The sequence below is a fragment of the Vidua chalybeata genome, chromosome 5, assembly GCF_026979565.1.
Source record: "Vidua chalybeata isolate OUT-0048 chromosome 5, bVidCha1 merged haplotype, whole genome shotgun sequence".
Classification (NCBI taxonomy): Eukaryota; Metazoa; Chordata; class Aves; order Passeriformes; family Viduidae; genus Vidua; species Vidua chalybeata.
Window position 1 is genome coordinate 14,728,719 of NC_071534.1, and position 16,374 is coordinate 14,745,092.

At 38.7% G+C, this 16,374-nt stretch overlaps 2 protein-coding genes across 11 annotated transcripts in view; one reads left to right on the plus strand and one right to left on the minus strand.

The window, feature by feature from the left end:
• CDK17 (cyclin dependent kinase 17) overlaps positions 1–15,737 on the minus strand; it is a 115,058-nt gene extending 99,321 nt beyond the window's left edge. For 2 of the 10 annotated variants that reach the window (XR_008430800.1, XM_053942030.1), the window contains exon 1: positions 15,309–15,735. The gene's annotated coding sequence lies outside the window, so the exon portion shown is untranslated. The other 8 variants (XR_008430801.1, XM_053942028.1, XM_053942023.1 and 5 more) reach the window with 7 other exon arrangements.
• Positions 14,814–16,144, plus strand: LOC128787903 (uncharacterized). Its single transcript, XM_053942477.1, has 2 exons — positions 14,814–14,888; positions 15,020–16,144. The coding sequence occupies exons 1-2, from the start codon at positions 14,814–14,816 to the stop codon at positions 16,142–16,144; spliced, it is 1,200 nt and encodes a 399-aa protein (XP_053798452.1).
• Positions 16,145–16,374: the final 230 nt, after the last annotated feature.

Here is a 16,374-nt window from a genome sequence, read left to right on the forward strand (position 1 = left end):
ATGAAAGGCTTCTGCCAGTAGCAATATGCATACCAATTACTCGACAGCCAGCTCAGGTATCACTGCTACAGTGACTGCAGTACACAGAAAACAATGAAAAATATGTACAATCCACCACAAACTATTTTCCTTCGTGCTTTTGTTTAAGTTGTCACCACCTATACTGCCCTCACAATTAAGCTGAGGCACAAATAGAATTATAAGCTTTCACAGTTTAGGATTTTACTGAGTTTTTAAGTGCCTTAGCCTCTTGCAATGAAGCAACCAAGGTATCAGGTGCTTCAGAACTGCAGGTAGTTTTCCATTCTGCCTTAATCAAATGTGTTACATCAATACATGCACGAACCCTCTGCCCGGCAACATAGGTGCTTGCCTGGCCCCCTGAAGATAGCACTACCAAGAAAAGAGTAATTTTCTCACCTAAAGGAAGAATTGCTGTCTTACAGAATCGGTGATTAATCTGGCCTATTTCTTCTCACATTTATTTTGATTTTAGCTTCTATTGCTTTCTAATTTTCTCTTTCCTCCCTGGGTGTAGGAGGAACTCCTACCCTCTGCTGACAAAAGAGATAGTAGGATGTAGCCATTACTCATGAACTAACAAGACAAGCTCCACTTCATAAAGCAAGAATTTGAGAGAACCTCACCAAGGAGAAATACACACACTTTGCTTTAGTGGCAGTAGGGATGAAAATACATTTTGGACTCCCCATGAGCTGTCACTACATTGTCAATGATGCCTCTGCCATCACACATCTCACATGCTGGAAATCTGGATAAGAAAGCACAAATGCTGTACGTGTATTCACTGCATGTTTCCTAGACTCATCCCAATTAGTTCCTTCCCTTCTGTTTCCTATCACTTGAATAAAAACATTGGGAAAGATCCAAATAATGACATTTTGACAGCATAAAAGCAAAGACAGTTAAACATGACCAAAGTAAATCTGAAACAAACCAAGCATAGAGGGACCTCTTTTCCCAACACCTAATTCCCCATTATATGCTTCCATGAACTTTACTCAGGTCCTTATAACAAAGATAGTATGATACATAAAACAAATTCTGTAGGTACAGATCAATTACCTTCCCGAGAATTAATCTGTACCTGTAACAAGCTCAAAGAACTTCATTAAGTATGAGAGACTAGGAAAAAAGAAAAAAAAGAACATGCAAACCCAACTACATACAGCTTGCAGATCTCAGATGCATGTAGAGGACAGTACTCATGCAAATACATTTATACTGCAGCTGATAAAGCTACGCCTGAAAAGCAACATCCCCTTTCAACAAGGAACAGTTAACCAAGTCACATAGTTAAATTCGGAAATAAAGTAACTAAACATACAACAACCTGATAACCTGCTAGAAAAACCTTTAAGCTTTAGATTTAAAAAAATAAATAAATTAGCTACTTGTCTCAAATTAGCTATCAGTGGAAAAAAAATGGCAGAGTCCACATGCTGAATGTCAGTGACACACACAGAGCCATGATGCTCTAGGAATAAGACTGATTGATCTATATGAGCCATCCTTTCCCCCATATCCACCTTCCACACTTCTTTATCACTCTAACCTGACTTTAAAATGAAAAACTCGATAATTCTATCAAAGAATCTCCCCTCCACAATTACCATTAACACAATTACCATTGATTTGCTTTTGAAATATGTATTTACCATTAAATTTGAATTTTAATTATTCAGATCTGATTTACAAAGTAAAGTTGGGACCAACTCTTTTTAAGCCTATTCTTGCTACACATACTGTCTCCATGCTGCGGAAATCTATTACAACAGAGTTACACAAACCAGGTATCCTGCATATTTCCACACTAGATTAGCTCTTGCTTACTACTGAAATATGACAGAGTTATAAACAAGTACAAAAGTCAAGCAAAAATACCTTTACTTGATTAGAAATTCCAATATAAAGAAAATTAACCTTATTAAAGGCTCATGAGTATCCCAGCAAGAGGATATAAAATACCAAAATGCAGTAGTAAACTTTCATTTGGTAGAAGACTTTTGAGATAAAAACCCCAAATCCAAAGATTAATAAACTAAGCTATACATATGTGGCATCCCGCTGCAGTTAGTATATGCAGAGACCAAGAAAATTTTGTAAGCCAAACCTGAGGATTTATAAACACTTGAAATATCATGTATCAACCCTTTGAAATAAACATTACTATATTTTCTTCACAGTTTAGGGGTAGGAAAGAATTGAAACAGACACTGCCTGTCGTACATACTAGCAAGACACCTAAAGCTAAACTTTCCATTCCCAGGTGTAACAAACAAATCCAGTTGTAAATACTATGCTGAACCCCTTGTACTTCACAATAAAATAAAAGCAAGAAGAGGGATCAGAGTCTGCTACTAGCAAAACAGTATTACTTTATCTACAGCTCAATACACTTCTGAAGCTTAATTTCTTGTGCAATTCATGCTTTAGAAACCACCAGCAAAAATTCTCATTGACTGTATTTCCTTAAGACAGCACAATAAGCCCAAAAAGCAGCTTTTGTTTTTGATATGACTTAAAGGATTGACATAGTTTATTTCACAATTTATTATGATAATTGAGAAATGGTTCAAAACAGTTTAATTATGTATTACACTAGCTGACATTTATTAAAACAAGATGAGGTTATGCATGAAGTGTAAAGGTAGAATAAATGTTTCTTATTAATAAGGCTTGTAATGAACAGGTTTTCACTTCATTTATGACCAGAGTCAAAGCATCCTCTATGAGAATTGCCTAATTTAATCACCAAGTCAACTAAAAGACCTAAGGATCTCCCTTTGTTTTGCAGTAGACTACATACACTTTGCAGAGCATCTTGGAGGACAAATTGAAAACGTGCCATTTTTTGGAATGTATAGGTCTGATGAATAGTATAGTCTGACACATTAGTGCTTAGGTTAATGAGCATATACAGGAAAGAGCTTTGCAGCAAATAACTCATGTAACAAAATGAGCTAGATGACAGAAGGGAAGCCACGTTTGCCAGATCACTCTCCAAGGCACAGCCAGGCTATAAGGAGCTCGGTCCCCACCATGCCCTGACTCAATCTCATACCCTCCAGGACAGGAATATGACTCCCAGATACCTGTACTCCTAGAGAGGCACGACCTCTTGTGAATAAGACTCAAACTTGGATTTTAATTCAGATAATTTATGTTGATCTGATCGTATAAATAAAAACACCTAGAAGGCATTGCTATTCTCTCAAACAATACCAAATTAAGGTCCATCATTTAGTTAAACAGTACATCACATGCTGCAGATTAGGTTAATTTTAGCATTGTTCAAAATTTCATAAAAAGAAAGTTCACTTCCCCCTTTAAAATAAACAATCAATTTTGAATAATGACCAGAAGTTGTTTAAAAGCAACTTTCTCTTTAACCCAACCAGATGGTTAATACTGCTGTTTTGAGACCACAGATCTAAATTTGAGACATCAGTTTCTTTCAGAAAAAAACCAGTATTTTTAATTTATTTAGTGCTTGTATTAAACTTCTACTTTAGCATGACAAAGACTTTAGTATTTTTTATTCGCACAGCAGGTAATTTCAAAAAGTGGTCCATGCAGCTGAGAATGTAAACATGGAGATACTGCTGATGACAGCATTTAGGTCTTAGGAGAATTCATTTACTCTCTCAAGTGCTGCTAGACAATTCCTGGGTAATGAGCAGCAAAAATACTGAATGAAGTATTTATGATTTGCACAATATAAATCATATTCTGATATGCCAGACATGCATTTATAACATGCCCAACACGCATTAACTAATCATGAGGGGTGCAACAAAAGTAACTGCAGAAACTGCTGACAGAACATGCTCTTGCATGTGTGAAGAATATGTGGTTGCCTTTCTTTACATCTCATTTGCTATATAAAAATTTCACCCAGGCATAAAATCACAATCTTAAACTCCTCCTCTCAATATACATGAAAGTTTCACTAAGGAAACTTTCCTTGCACCTTTCAAGTAAGAAGACTTCCAAATACATCATAAATAGGATTTTTAATAGTCCAAAATCTAGAAATAGGTCACATTTATTGGAGTTACTTTCAGACTCCTTAAGTGAAACATACACCATTTAAAAAACAAAATTCAAGATAAAACCTCCTTCAATATAATAGATAGACTGTCCCTAAGTAGCACTTCAAAATGACACAGAATTAAGTAATTCTACAGGACAATCTTGGACTGCTTTCACACATAGCTTTCCCTGATCAGAAGGTACAAGTTTCCATCGTTACTATAACAGTGCAAATTCATACGCTAATCTCATGGATTTATTTAAGTAAAAAAAAATTCTGCACAGCATATTTAGCAAAACCTAGAAAAGAATAAGGAAAACCTGGGCGAACACACTCCAGTAATATCCGATTCTGGATGAGTGCACAGAATACCATGCCCTACCTGAAAAGATCTCTTTTGGTCCCAGTTATGCACTCCTTTCCCCATTTCTGACACGTTCTGTCCCCTCTGCTACCCAACAAAACCACTGCTAACCCTATGGTTTGGTTCAAAAATACAACAGAGCTACTTGTCCAAAGAGGGCAAAGAGACATTTTTAAAAATAAAGATGTATCTCTATGCTGTAAAACAGTGCAGCTTTTCTGTATTTCAGACTGCTTAATCAAAAAGCTTCCCAGACCTTCTGATAAAGAGCCACGATAAGTCAATTCAACTGGAATATTACTACCTAGCAGAAAAAGCAGGGCTTGTGCACATTGTGGAAGGAGCTTTGACAGGAGTTAAATGAGAAGACCATCATAAATGTCTCTCACTTCTGAACAAAATAGAAGATGTTATTTTTCCACAGCCTCTTATGATCACAGGGAGGCAAACATTTATAAACTAGAACATAGCAAAAGTAACACAGCAAAATACCACCAAAAAATTGGAAGAATATTAACTCACGTAATTTTCTTTATCCCTTTCAAACACTTGAATACAAGAGAAAAAAAAATCTATTATGTCATGAGGATCCACTAACAGTTAAATATATTACCTTTGGGGAGTGGCACGTCTCATAAAAGTGACTATACAGAAAAGGAATTTTCTCTGTCAACAATTTTGCTTCCTGTGCTTTATCAGACGTTTCAGGCTTTTTTCCTCCTTCAGTGACAAAGACCTTTGTGGGGGGGGTTTTAACAGCCTACTGTTGGAAGCCTTGCATATCAAATGTTGCTAAGAGGAAACATTCCCCATATAAAACAGTTAATGGGGCTATTTTCCAAGTCTGTGTTTCAGATCAGGCTGGAAGCAGCAAGGTTACACATTATGTTAGTTCTGTATGAGATATGACTGAAGAGGCCCCATGCAATTAACTACACTGAGACATAAAGCATCAATGTAGATGAAATAATCCAGGTTAGATTCATTTACAATGGTATAAACAGACTGAGAGCAAGATAACATCTAGCCATAGAAACAGGAAAAACTAGGCCATTCTGTTAGTATAAAGGTGGCTTAGCAGTATTTTATGCATACACTGTCTATGCTCCTCCTGCAGTTTTTTCTTAGAAATATTTACTAAAATCTATGCCACTTGGTTTTCAGACACTGTCAGGGTATTATTTCTATTGACAGGTCTCTGCAGATAACTCCACTAAGGCTGATTTTCAAAGCATTCTCAGCACCTATGTCCTTAAGATCAGTATCTTAAAGAAGCCTCAAATTAAACAACCAAAAATTGACATAACCCATCCCTACGTACTTTTTTTAGCTAGTGATGCACTACTTTCCATGAGAAGTGACTAATGTCACTACACAAAACCTGTTGCAGTTACATTTTAAAATATCTTCAACAAGTTATCTAAACTAGCATAGAACCTGGCAAATAATGTTAACCAATTCAAGGAAAACTTGTAAATAATGTCAGCCAATCCAAGGAAATCATTCTCAAAATTTAAGTAGAAGAAAATTTCACATCCTGTCTTTCAAGTAAAAACACAAAACTAAGGTACAATTCCAGTTACCAAAAGCAGATATGACAATCCAATTATGTAAAGATGTAAATTTACCATTTACTTAATGCAGTACAGAATCATAAAAAGTCAAGAATGAACATCAACTGCAGGTGTAAGATATGCTCAAATCTTCACTTGTCTTACTTTATCACAGAGCACACATATTCAAAGAACGAGGTTCTACTACAAAAAAACAGATCACTTTTATTTCTCCTTGCAGTCCTAGCTTCTGAAATTGCCAGAAGACATAACATGAACACAGTTCATTCAGGAACCTATTTCAATATTAAAATATACTATCACTACTACTCACATGACTAGAATTTTAAAATGCTAAACACTTGCAAGCAGGAGTGATGAATAAAGAAAAATCTGCATGTTTTATTGCTTACATAGTGAAATACCCAAATGCGTAAGTGGAGGAGGTGGAAGGGGGCGGGAATTGACACTGATCGTCTTTAGGCACCTGAGGCACTTAAGAGATCACACCAGTGCTGGACACACCTTACAGTTTCCCACCACCAGCAAGAAAATGCTTGGCTCCATCCCCCAGCCAGTGTCTGTCTTCTTTCTTCACCATCAACTTTGTAATGCAGACAGGTGTGAAAACCTCTTCAGTTAACTGATGCAACAGAAACGATTTGGAAATAAAGTACTTCATTCAACTCAAACTGTAATGCTGCAATACAAAAACAATGGTTCTGATGGGCTCCCTCCAAGATAAATGTGGAAAGAGAGACGGCTCTGTATTAAGATCTTGGGATTACCCTCTGAACCTATTTCTCTCTACTGGTTACAGAGATACACATTTTTTAAAAAGGCACAATGCAAATCATTCAATCTGGCATAATTTGTATTTTAGATGTAAATAATTTATTTACTGAAAAAAAAAATCAGATTTTATCTACCCACTGCCAGAAACAGATGATTAAGAGGAATATAGGTATTTTATTAAGATGCAGCTACAGGTGAAAATGATCACTAGCTATCCATAAATACCCAAATTAACTTTTAAGAGTGATAAACAACTAATGACTTAAATCCTTCAACTAACGTCTACCTCTTCCACTACCAGAAATATTCACAAATACCAGGAAGCTGAAAGTTATTATGTAACACCACCAGGAACAATTAAAAAAAAAAAAAAAAAAAAAAAAGAAAACCTGCTTTTAAAGAAAGCAGGTTCGGAACACTTAATTAACAGCACTGAACACTTTATATTTTATACACAAACCACACATTTTAAAATATTAAGTATTAGTAATTAAGCTGACTACCAAAGCATAGAAAATCCGTATCTTCAGAACTCAAGATCTGCTTTGTATTGCTTCTAAAATACTAAAATTGCATAATTCAAGAAGAAAGGCTTTTAACTACTGAAGAAACTATTTACTATACACCATTATGTTGTATCTCCCCTGCAGCCCTCAAGGGAAAAAGAAAAAAAAAACTATGCTTAATAACCAAAGGCCACCATCTGACTAAATACATTTTAAAGCTATTTTTTGGCTTATGGATCAAACATTTTTGATTTGCAGAATTATACTGAGATGTATCAGAAACAAGCCACCCAAAGACATTTAGGTTAACTGCATTCCCTGATAAACAACCCAGAATTACGAGCAGCAGGTTTAAAAATACTGTGACTTGTGCAAATGGGAACACTGTTAAGCTGTTTATCTTGTTTAATCCTGAAGGTAAATAGCATAAGCTTCAAAATATTCTTCTTCTTTGCCATAACCGACTGAATCACATTTACAGAGGTAATGAAACATTATGGAAAATCTCACGTTTTTGCAATTGCCTCTGAAATTGCTTTATTATTATACAGGTCATTATTTTCAAGACCACTGTGTCTGTAAATTTCACTATAAACTTCAGTGATTTAAATCCAAACTGTAGCTTCAGTGAAGCCAATGTTCTCCTCTCTCCCAAGGTTCGAATCTGCAGGAAAAAAAACAAGAACCTGCACAATTCCACTACTAGGTCCATTTTAAAATATGAATACAATAGCTAAGTAATTTTTTTATTGTTGCATCTTCCAAATATTTTCAGATTCCTACTGTAGTTCATTTTCAGCTTATTTAGTTGAGTTTTTAAATACTATTTGCAAGAAAAAAGTGTAACTTCTAGTTTCTTTAGATGTCTTTCATCCAACATTAAAGATTTCCACATCAAAAATCCTATTTCATTACATAACTCTCACCTCAAACATGTACCCATACTAAAAATTAAGAAAATATTTTATAAGATATATCAGTAATTGTTTCCACACTGTGTTTTCTTACACAGTACCAAAGTAAGTTTCTGAGCTGCTGTTTTAAACATGATTTTTAAAAGGCATTAATGCAGCATATATGATTGATATATTTAGCAGCTGAGCACCTCCTTTCCTCTCTGGACACAGGAAGTTTCCCCTCCCATCTGCTCAGGATATTTAAAAAAATAAATAATTACAAACTGCTGTTTTTCCATCGATACTGCAGAAAGTGACTATTATTTACCTGTAAACATGAAAATAAAGTTGAACCCAAACACGCAATGTAACCTGCACCAGCTCCCTGACAGAGTCACAAGACACCTACTGGTACAAAGGCAGGAATGTGGGGATGAGAGCAGCAGCCAGCAAAGAGGAAAATCACTGCAGCTTTGAGTGATAGCGCCACAGTTATGCCAGGCTAAACTCTTCTGTGGAGCAAGTAAGTTATTCACAGGCAGCAGCAGCCCAAGCTTTGTCTCTCATAGTCATATTAGAAGTCTTTAGTTTTATATTTGGGTTTCAGAGCAAACATAAATAAGGAGAATTATGAATTAAACCCATGCTTTACAAGCAGACTCTTGAACCATTTTGTATGATATTTATGAGACAGCTTTAAGACTAAATAGCAGCTAAGCAGGCAACAAGCCCCCTGCACACACAGGTACTCTACTGCTGTTTATGACAGCTAGATCTCCACAATGAGACAGGACAGAGGAAGATGCACTGGCAATAAACCAATGACAGACCGAAAAAAAGCCTTTTAATTTTCCCCAGTTGAATTATATACAGCCACATCATTTTTGGCCTACAGAGAATATTTATGAATGCTACACTGAGAAACGCAACTTCAATTTCCAGACACAGAGAAAACTGATGGAAATATAACATGCAATCTATTATTTAATAACTGTTTTTCCTCCTCCTGTGTACCACTGATTATATTATTGATTACTATATTTTCAAAATAAAAGCTCTCCCTAAACCCCACATACCGAATGCAGATCAACACTTAATATTTGTTCTGTATTATACATGAGGAACTATTCCAAACCTTTACAGAAAAAATACCCAAACTAAAAGCTAATATTAACAGCTGCATATATTTAATTTAGTTATCAAATATAACTAATTTATTTTAAAAGTCAATACACTGTATTCAATTTTTTAAAGCCTGATATAAAATACTGCATAAAGTAAACAAACAGGAAGCTGCCATTTTTCCAATCATCCATCCTGCGGTAATGACCCATTCTTCAGTATCTATTGTTTTCCCAATTTTCTGGAGCTACACAAATAACAGGCAATTTTCACTGACATTCACTTTATTAGTGGTAATGCCCAACAGCTGACACTGAGCATGTTTCCCAGGGCTTCTTCACAAATGAACTTTGATGATGAGGAGCCCTCATCACACACGGTTACATAACAGCAACTATTTATAGGTAACCACTTGATTCACATTATCCACTGGGTTTTAAACCATTTCATATATTGTCACTTGATCTCTCATTTTAGTTCCATAATCAAAATGCCACGTAAGAGCCAAGTAAAAAGTTTCAGTGACGCCTGTCTGCAATATCAACAACATACCACATGAAGTATTTAATCTTATCAAGAGAACCAGACGTTAGTTTCACAAGATTGGTCCTCTATAAATATATGCTGAGCAACAGTTGTTTTCTTTGCTTAATCTCCTGCTCTACCAATATCCATTACTATGCATATAACTAGCTCCTAAAACCACTGAAAGAAACCTTAGTTGTGCTAAAATCACAATTTTTCAGTGTTCTGAGACATACTGAGAGATATGACCAGCATTTCCACTACAGAAAGTGCCCTACCAACTTGTACAACTCTTACCTCATAACTTCAGTGACAGCTGTTTAATACCTTCAGGTTCTCTTAGGAAATGCCTCAGAAAACCACAAATGACTATCAGCTGGTTTACTTATGAATATAACAGTATTTCATAAACATCAACTTATTCTAAGAACATCAAAAATGCTTACATTTTCTTCAGCTTTTCTAACTGGCTAATGAATACAATTCTTAGAATACAATTTCATCCTAAAATACACCTAATTGTAATAGCTGGTGACAGCATGAGATTTCCTCATGACAAACTTTGGCCTTTCTTATCAATCATATTAATTGACCTCAGCGACAATTTCTTTACATTTTTGTAAACTGGCTTCTTTACATTTTTTATAAACTAACCTATAGACCGTAACTTTTTAATCCAGTTTTCTCTCAATTACAGGACAATGGTTTTGCTGATGACTATTATCCTTTGATAATTCTTAGTAGTCCATATTTTGCAAAGATACTTATTTCAGTGAACACCAAGCAACCGCAAACATTACAAAATATTAATTTTAATGACTGCTGTATAAAGACATGCACATACCTGAACAACATCCAAACAAAGACACTTCCACATCATAAGAACAGAAGTCAGAAATACTTCAGGAAAGACATTTCTGAAAGACTATACAGGTTATGACAGTTGACTATGATAGTACTGTCTCAGTACAGCTACATGCCTGCAAAATGCTCTAATCCAGTAAGCAAAGAAGAGAATGACATGATTCTGACAACTTTAACACAAACTGAAAGCATCCAAGTATCCTTACTGAAGCTGACAAAATGCAGATGTTAAAAATCAGAGACCATTGTGAAACTCTACCAAACCTTTAAAAACAGCAGCAGTCAGAGAAGGGAGTACAATTACGAGGTACAGATAATAATTAAATGAAATATGATTAGAGGGCACAGAGTAACATTCACTTACGCAAAATACCTAAGAAGTTCAACCTAAAATCAAAGATAGGCAAGAACTGTAGCTAGGAGTGCAACTGAAACACACGTCATTTCTTTGTTCTGATATAATAACACAGCTCTGATCATCATAATATATGCAAAACTAGCTGTTCCAGAGAAGATAAATAAAAAAAAAGAAAACAAAAAGGTCATAATCAAAACATAAGATACAACTGCCCTTCAGCTTACTGTATTACTGAAATAAGCAAGCAGAAAATTTTCCTGAAATTCAGAGAAGCCTTTCAGTATTTAGTTAAAAATGTTATACAGTTGGTATTTTTCAGTCTTCTTAAAATCATTTTGCCTAATTCTTTCTTACTACATGAAAAATTAAAATGTGACTCAACAGCTGTTTCTTCTGCTGCTGCATTGACAATGCTGCTCTATCACATTTCTTTTTTTTCTGACATTCGTTCTTAGGCACAGCACCCCTGATAAACTGATGTTTCCTAGTGAATGACATTTCTAATCCTTTAAAAGCAAGCACTATACCACAAAAGCCCAAATTACCCGTAAAGCATGGTTAGAATGATTCCCAGTATCAGTGTGTCCATGGTATTTTAGAACACAGCCAGGTACAGGGTATAATAGTCTCCAAGGATGTGCCTAAAGCCTTACTGTCCAAGGACTGATATATCAAAAGCTGATCCAATACAAATTATCTGATTTATGCACATATTATGTTCACTGTTTTCCATATAATGTGATCACAGAACTAAAGAACTCTTTTCTTTTCCTTTCTCAATGTTCTCATGCTCCAAGTTGGCAAATCAGCTCAAGTACAGGTCTTGTTTGTTCCTCGTGACTATCAGTGGTTTAAACTGCTGTTTGTACATGTTCTAATTAGCCAGTTCTACTAAACTCTTGAAAGTTGACATCACTGCTCAAAGAAGTCCAGGAAACCAACAACACTAGAAGAACTGGCAATCCATTGAGTTAGTAAAGAATGAGTATCTGTGAATTTGTATTCAATACAGAATTATAAAAAGTCATTTTTCCAAACAAGCATTAACTTTCACTCTTTTTCAGATAAAAGCTGTCAAAAGTGCATCATGACTCTTCACAAAATACACAGGCAAAAAACCCGTCCCACACCACTAGTGGGTGTTCCTGGAGAAAGCCTTGTTACATGGGGAAAAATATTACCAGGGCCCAAAAGGAATAAATAACAGAATATAAAATATTCAGAAAGTTTTAAAAGGCCCCTAGGTCTAGATTTATTTTTAAAAAGCAAATTGTTGTCTAGTGATTAAAATAAGTAAATATAAAATGCTTTTACCTCTATCATCCAAGTTGCTACATCAGTATATGAACAGACACAAAAAAAAAAAACCAAATCCCAGTTCTTACACTCAGAAGACAAAAGCCATTGCTACAATTATGTGCATTGCAAAATGAGGCAGTGATTGCTAACAATACACTGATTTAGTCTGTTCTTTAGATGTGAACCATAACTGTCATATAAACACTCAGCATTTTAAAAGCATTTTTACACGCTAAAGTTGCAGTGTATTATATAAAATTCTGAACTGCTACGATTACAGTGGTGTCCAGCTGCCTCAATAGCTATACAAGGCTTGCTGCAGAAATAAAAAAGAGTAAGCATTAGAAAGCATGCAGCTAAAAAGTTAAGATATCTGTAACTTAAGAACTGTAAGCCACATTTATCAAGTTTATGCTAGAAAAGCTTTATAATAATTGTGCTTGATTTTTAGACATGATCTTGTTCATTTTCACTTTGTAACATAAAATGCATTCAATAAATACACAATTAGTATATACAACTTTCTAAAATACAGGTCGTTCGCTTTCTTGGACAAAAAGTAAAAACTGATTTGTGCTTGGAATATCAACAGCTTCCACTTAGCACGAAAAGAGGGTCAAGAGCAAACTCATGGGAAGATTTTAATGTAGACTGTTCAATGAACCAGACTTCAACAAAGCCTTTCCCAACTGCACTTTTTAGGTGCAATTACTCAAATATACTGCTGGACAGAAACTTATTAAGATGAGTATAACATTCTTTTTTTTTTTTTTTTCTAGCAGCAGGTAGCAATTTAAGAAATTACAAGACTTGTATGTTACTAGGCCATTCAAAAAATTCTGCATCATTTTACTGTAAGAGCTCCACATCGTAACAGTAACATATACAGACTGAGCATCTCAACATCCCTGTCATAAGCTATACCATATTTACACACTGCAGTGTTAGGCAGAAATTGAAGCCAGAGCCATTCAGGGGAAATATGCAGTCATGATATGTTTCTCAATTTAAATTATATTTGCAATTATAAATTAGGTATTGCACTACACGCTAGTGGCATTTTACATATTAAAAAGATCAATTAACGCACTACATTCTTAGCCAAGCCTAAAATAAATGACTCCCCATATTCAAACTATAATTTGCTTTAGACAACACGGGCTTTAATTTGCAAACTCTTCAGTACGGATGTAGGCAGAACCCACCTCATGATTTGTGTGGAGCTCCATCCTGGGTAAACACACAGCTACACAGCACAATATGCAAATAAAAGGTATGAACCTCATTGCATTATCCTTCCTAAAGATTTTTGTAAGTCAGACTCATTATTGTCAAAGCAGTATTTAAATTATGCCAGCAAAAAAAAAAAAAAAAAAGCTTTCATCTTTCCAATTTAAGTGGCTCTTTTAATGCCAAGTTAACATTATAATGGTTTATCTATGTTGGAGAATTAAATTCAGTTTGTTCTTTCAAGCACAAACGATTTTAAAGGAAATTTTCGCCATGTATTCAAACATGTGATTTTATGTTTTCATATCTGTTACTTCTGCATTAATTATTCAAAACAAGCCTCTCTCATGTCACTTACGGAAGTGCAGATGTAAATAACAAGAGCTCTGCACGAATATACACAATTCTTATAACAAAGCAATATGGCAATTTCTTTAACATCTTAAGCACATAAAATAACAGATCACCTATTTCCTTTTTCCGCCAATTCTAATAAGAAAAACAAATCTGAATTTGGTACTAATTTCATAAATGTTTTCTTCTCAGTATTTAACCTTTGGTGATATAGTTTCCAGTTCAATTAATACAATAAAAAAGTGGGGGGGAGAGAAGTAATGGAAGAACATCAAACCAGGCTTGCTCTTGTATCTGTACCGTGATACCTACAAGAATGTTGCTATTGATCTTCTGTTAAATTACAAAAGAACAGAAAATTTTCACCAATATATATATTAAAAAGAAGGAAATTGATGTTTTTTAAATCACTGAGTTTGGATTATAATCAGCCCCGTTTTGCTTATAACACCCATAATGCTGTTAGCAACCATTAGCAAAGTGCCAAAGACAGCAATGAGTTTAGAACAACTAGAGCCAGCTACCAAAATTGTTGCAGGAGAGACAAAGGGGATCAAGGTCAGCACTCTTCTAGCGCAACAGCTAATCCACTCATATGAACATCGTATTGGCACGGGTGGGCGTAATAAATTTGCAAGAAATATAAAATATACATGATCCCACCTGATTTTCCCCGTCTTTTCGAGAGCACCATTTTGCTCTCACTGGTCTCAAGCCATTACATATCTGAGCGAGAAAGGGGAGGGAGGAGTTAACAGAAGTTCAGGGTCAGACAATGTTCACGTATCCTGTCACCTTCTAACTCAAAGCTCAGAGCAGAACTCTCATGCCACGCACTGAAACCTACATATTTTGGGTGTGCGTGTGGGGGGAGACCTGCAATAGGAGCGATGTGTCATACGTGCGGAGGCTGCGAGGATCAGAGCTGTCAGGAATACGCTGCCTCGCTTGAAGAGGAGGAGGCGGTGGGGAAAGGACGGTGACGAACGCAGGATCACCAAAAAATCCGGCAGTGCTCAGGGGCTGCCATCCCCGGCTCACCCCTCCGGCCCCGCTGGGCCTTCGCTGGGCTCAGCCTCTCGGAGCTGCCCCCTAGCCCCCGCGGAGCCGCTCCCAGCCGCCACCGGGCAGCGGAAATCCCCCGCAGCCCGGCCCGACCCTGCCCGGGGGCGCCGAGCGGCGCTCCCCGCGCCCGGGGCTCTCCGGGCAGTCCCCGGCCCTCTCGCGGGGCGCTCTCCCACGACCATCACTTCCCCTCTGCTCCGGGGCCGCGCTGTCACCTCACCCCCCGCGACGTCCCACGCACAGCAGGCCGAGAGCCAACACCCCGCCGCGAGCCGGACCCGCACCCGTGGGCCGGGAGACAATGAGCAGCTACAACTCACCAGCAGCGCCGGAGCTTCGCGGGTCCGGGGGCGGTTCCTTTGCCCCTTCTCCTTCCCCTTCTCCTCCGCCTAGGAGCGGTATCCGGCCGCCGGGAGCCGAAACCCCCCCTCCCCTCGCCGCCCGAGAGCCTTCGCCGGACCGCCGGTCACGCTCCCTCCCCGAGGAAAGTCACTTTATTCCCCGCTCCAACATGGCTGCTCCCCCCGCCGCCGCCGCCGCAGCAGCAGCTTTCTCCTCGCCGCGGCTCCCCGCCGCCGCCACCGGAGAGCGGCCGCAGGCCGTGCTCGGGAGCCGCCCGGCCGGCCGCTGGCGGTGCCGAGAGCGTCAGCCGAGCCGGGCCGCGGGGGTGTGCGAGAAAGGGGCAAGCCGAGGCGAGCCGGGCTGGGCTGCGCGTCCCCGCTGCGGGCTGACGCCTCCGCCCGCTCGCACTGAGCCAGCCCCGCCGGCTCCGGGCGCAGGAGGGGCCGCGGGGACGCCCGTGCGCCGGCGACACCTGGCGGCCGAGGCGGCCCCGGCTGAGCCGGCGGCTGCGCGGGGAGCGGGGTGGGGGGGTCAGGGCGGAGCGCGGGGAATGCCCCGAGCGGCGGCGCGAGGAGCGGGGGCTGCCGCAGCGCTTTTCTGGGCCGCCCTCCCCGCTGCGGGGGAGCCCGGCCGCGCCGAGCCGAGCGGGGCGCTGCTGCCGTTCGCCGATCCTCTAGCGGCCCTGCGCGCCCGCCTCCTCCCGCGGGAGGAAGTGGGTCTCACCGGCAGAGGCTCCCAGGAAGCCGCCCGGGGCCCTGCGTGCTGCTGGCCGTCCGAGGGGTCTCCCCGAGCCGTTTCGTCTAGGGCAGGGTAGAAAAGGGGCGTTTGCTCTCTTCATTTTACCGGTTCCTTGGCAGCGTTTCCTCTCGGGTTTGCAGGGCGATTTAGCTCATCTTTGAGGCATCTCCCTGCTCCCCTTTCATACGACTGGCACATTAGTAACCGAACTTAAGGGAAGCCGGGTGTCTCTTAGATCAATTTCTAATTCATGTTTCCCGTATTTATTCTTGTGGTGTTTTCTTTCCTTTGTCTCTTGCATTAGAC

What these genes read in the sequence shown, in the direction of transcription:
- LOC128787903 (XM_053942477.1), top strand. Translation starts at nt 14,814, where the DNA reads ATGTGTCATACGTGCGGAGGCTGCGAGGATCAGAGCTGTCAGGAATAC. An exon ending in CGCTTGAAGAGGAGGAGGCG is followed by an intron (nt 14,889 to 15,019) that starts GTGGGGAAAGGA and finishes GCTGCCCCCTAG; the next exon opens with CCCCCGCGGAGCCGCTCCCA.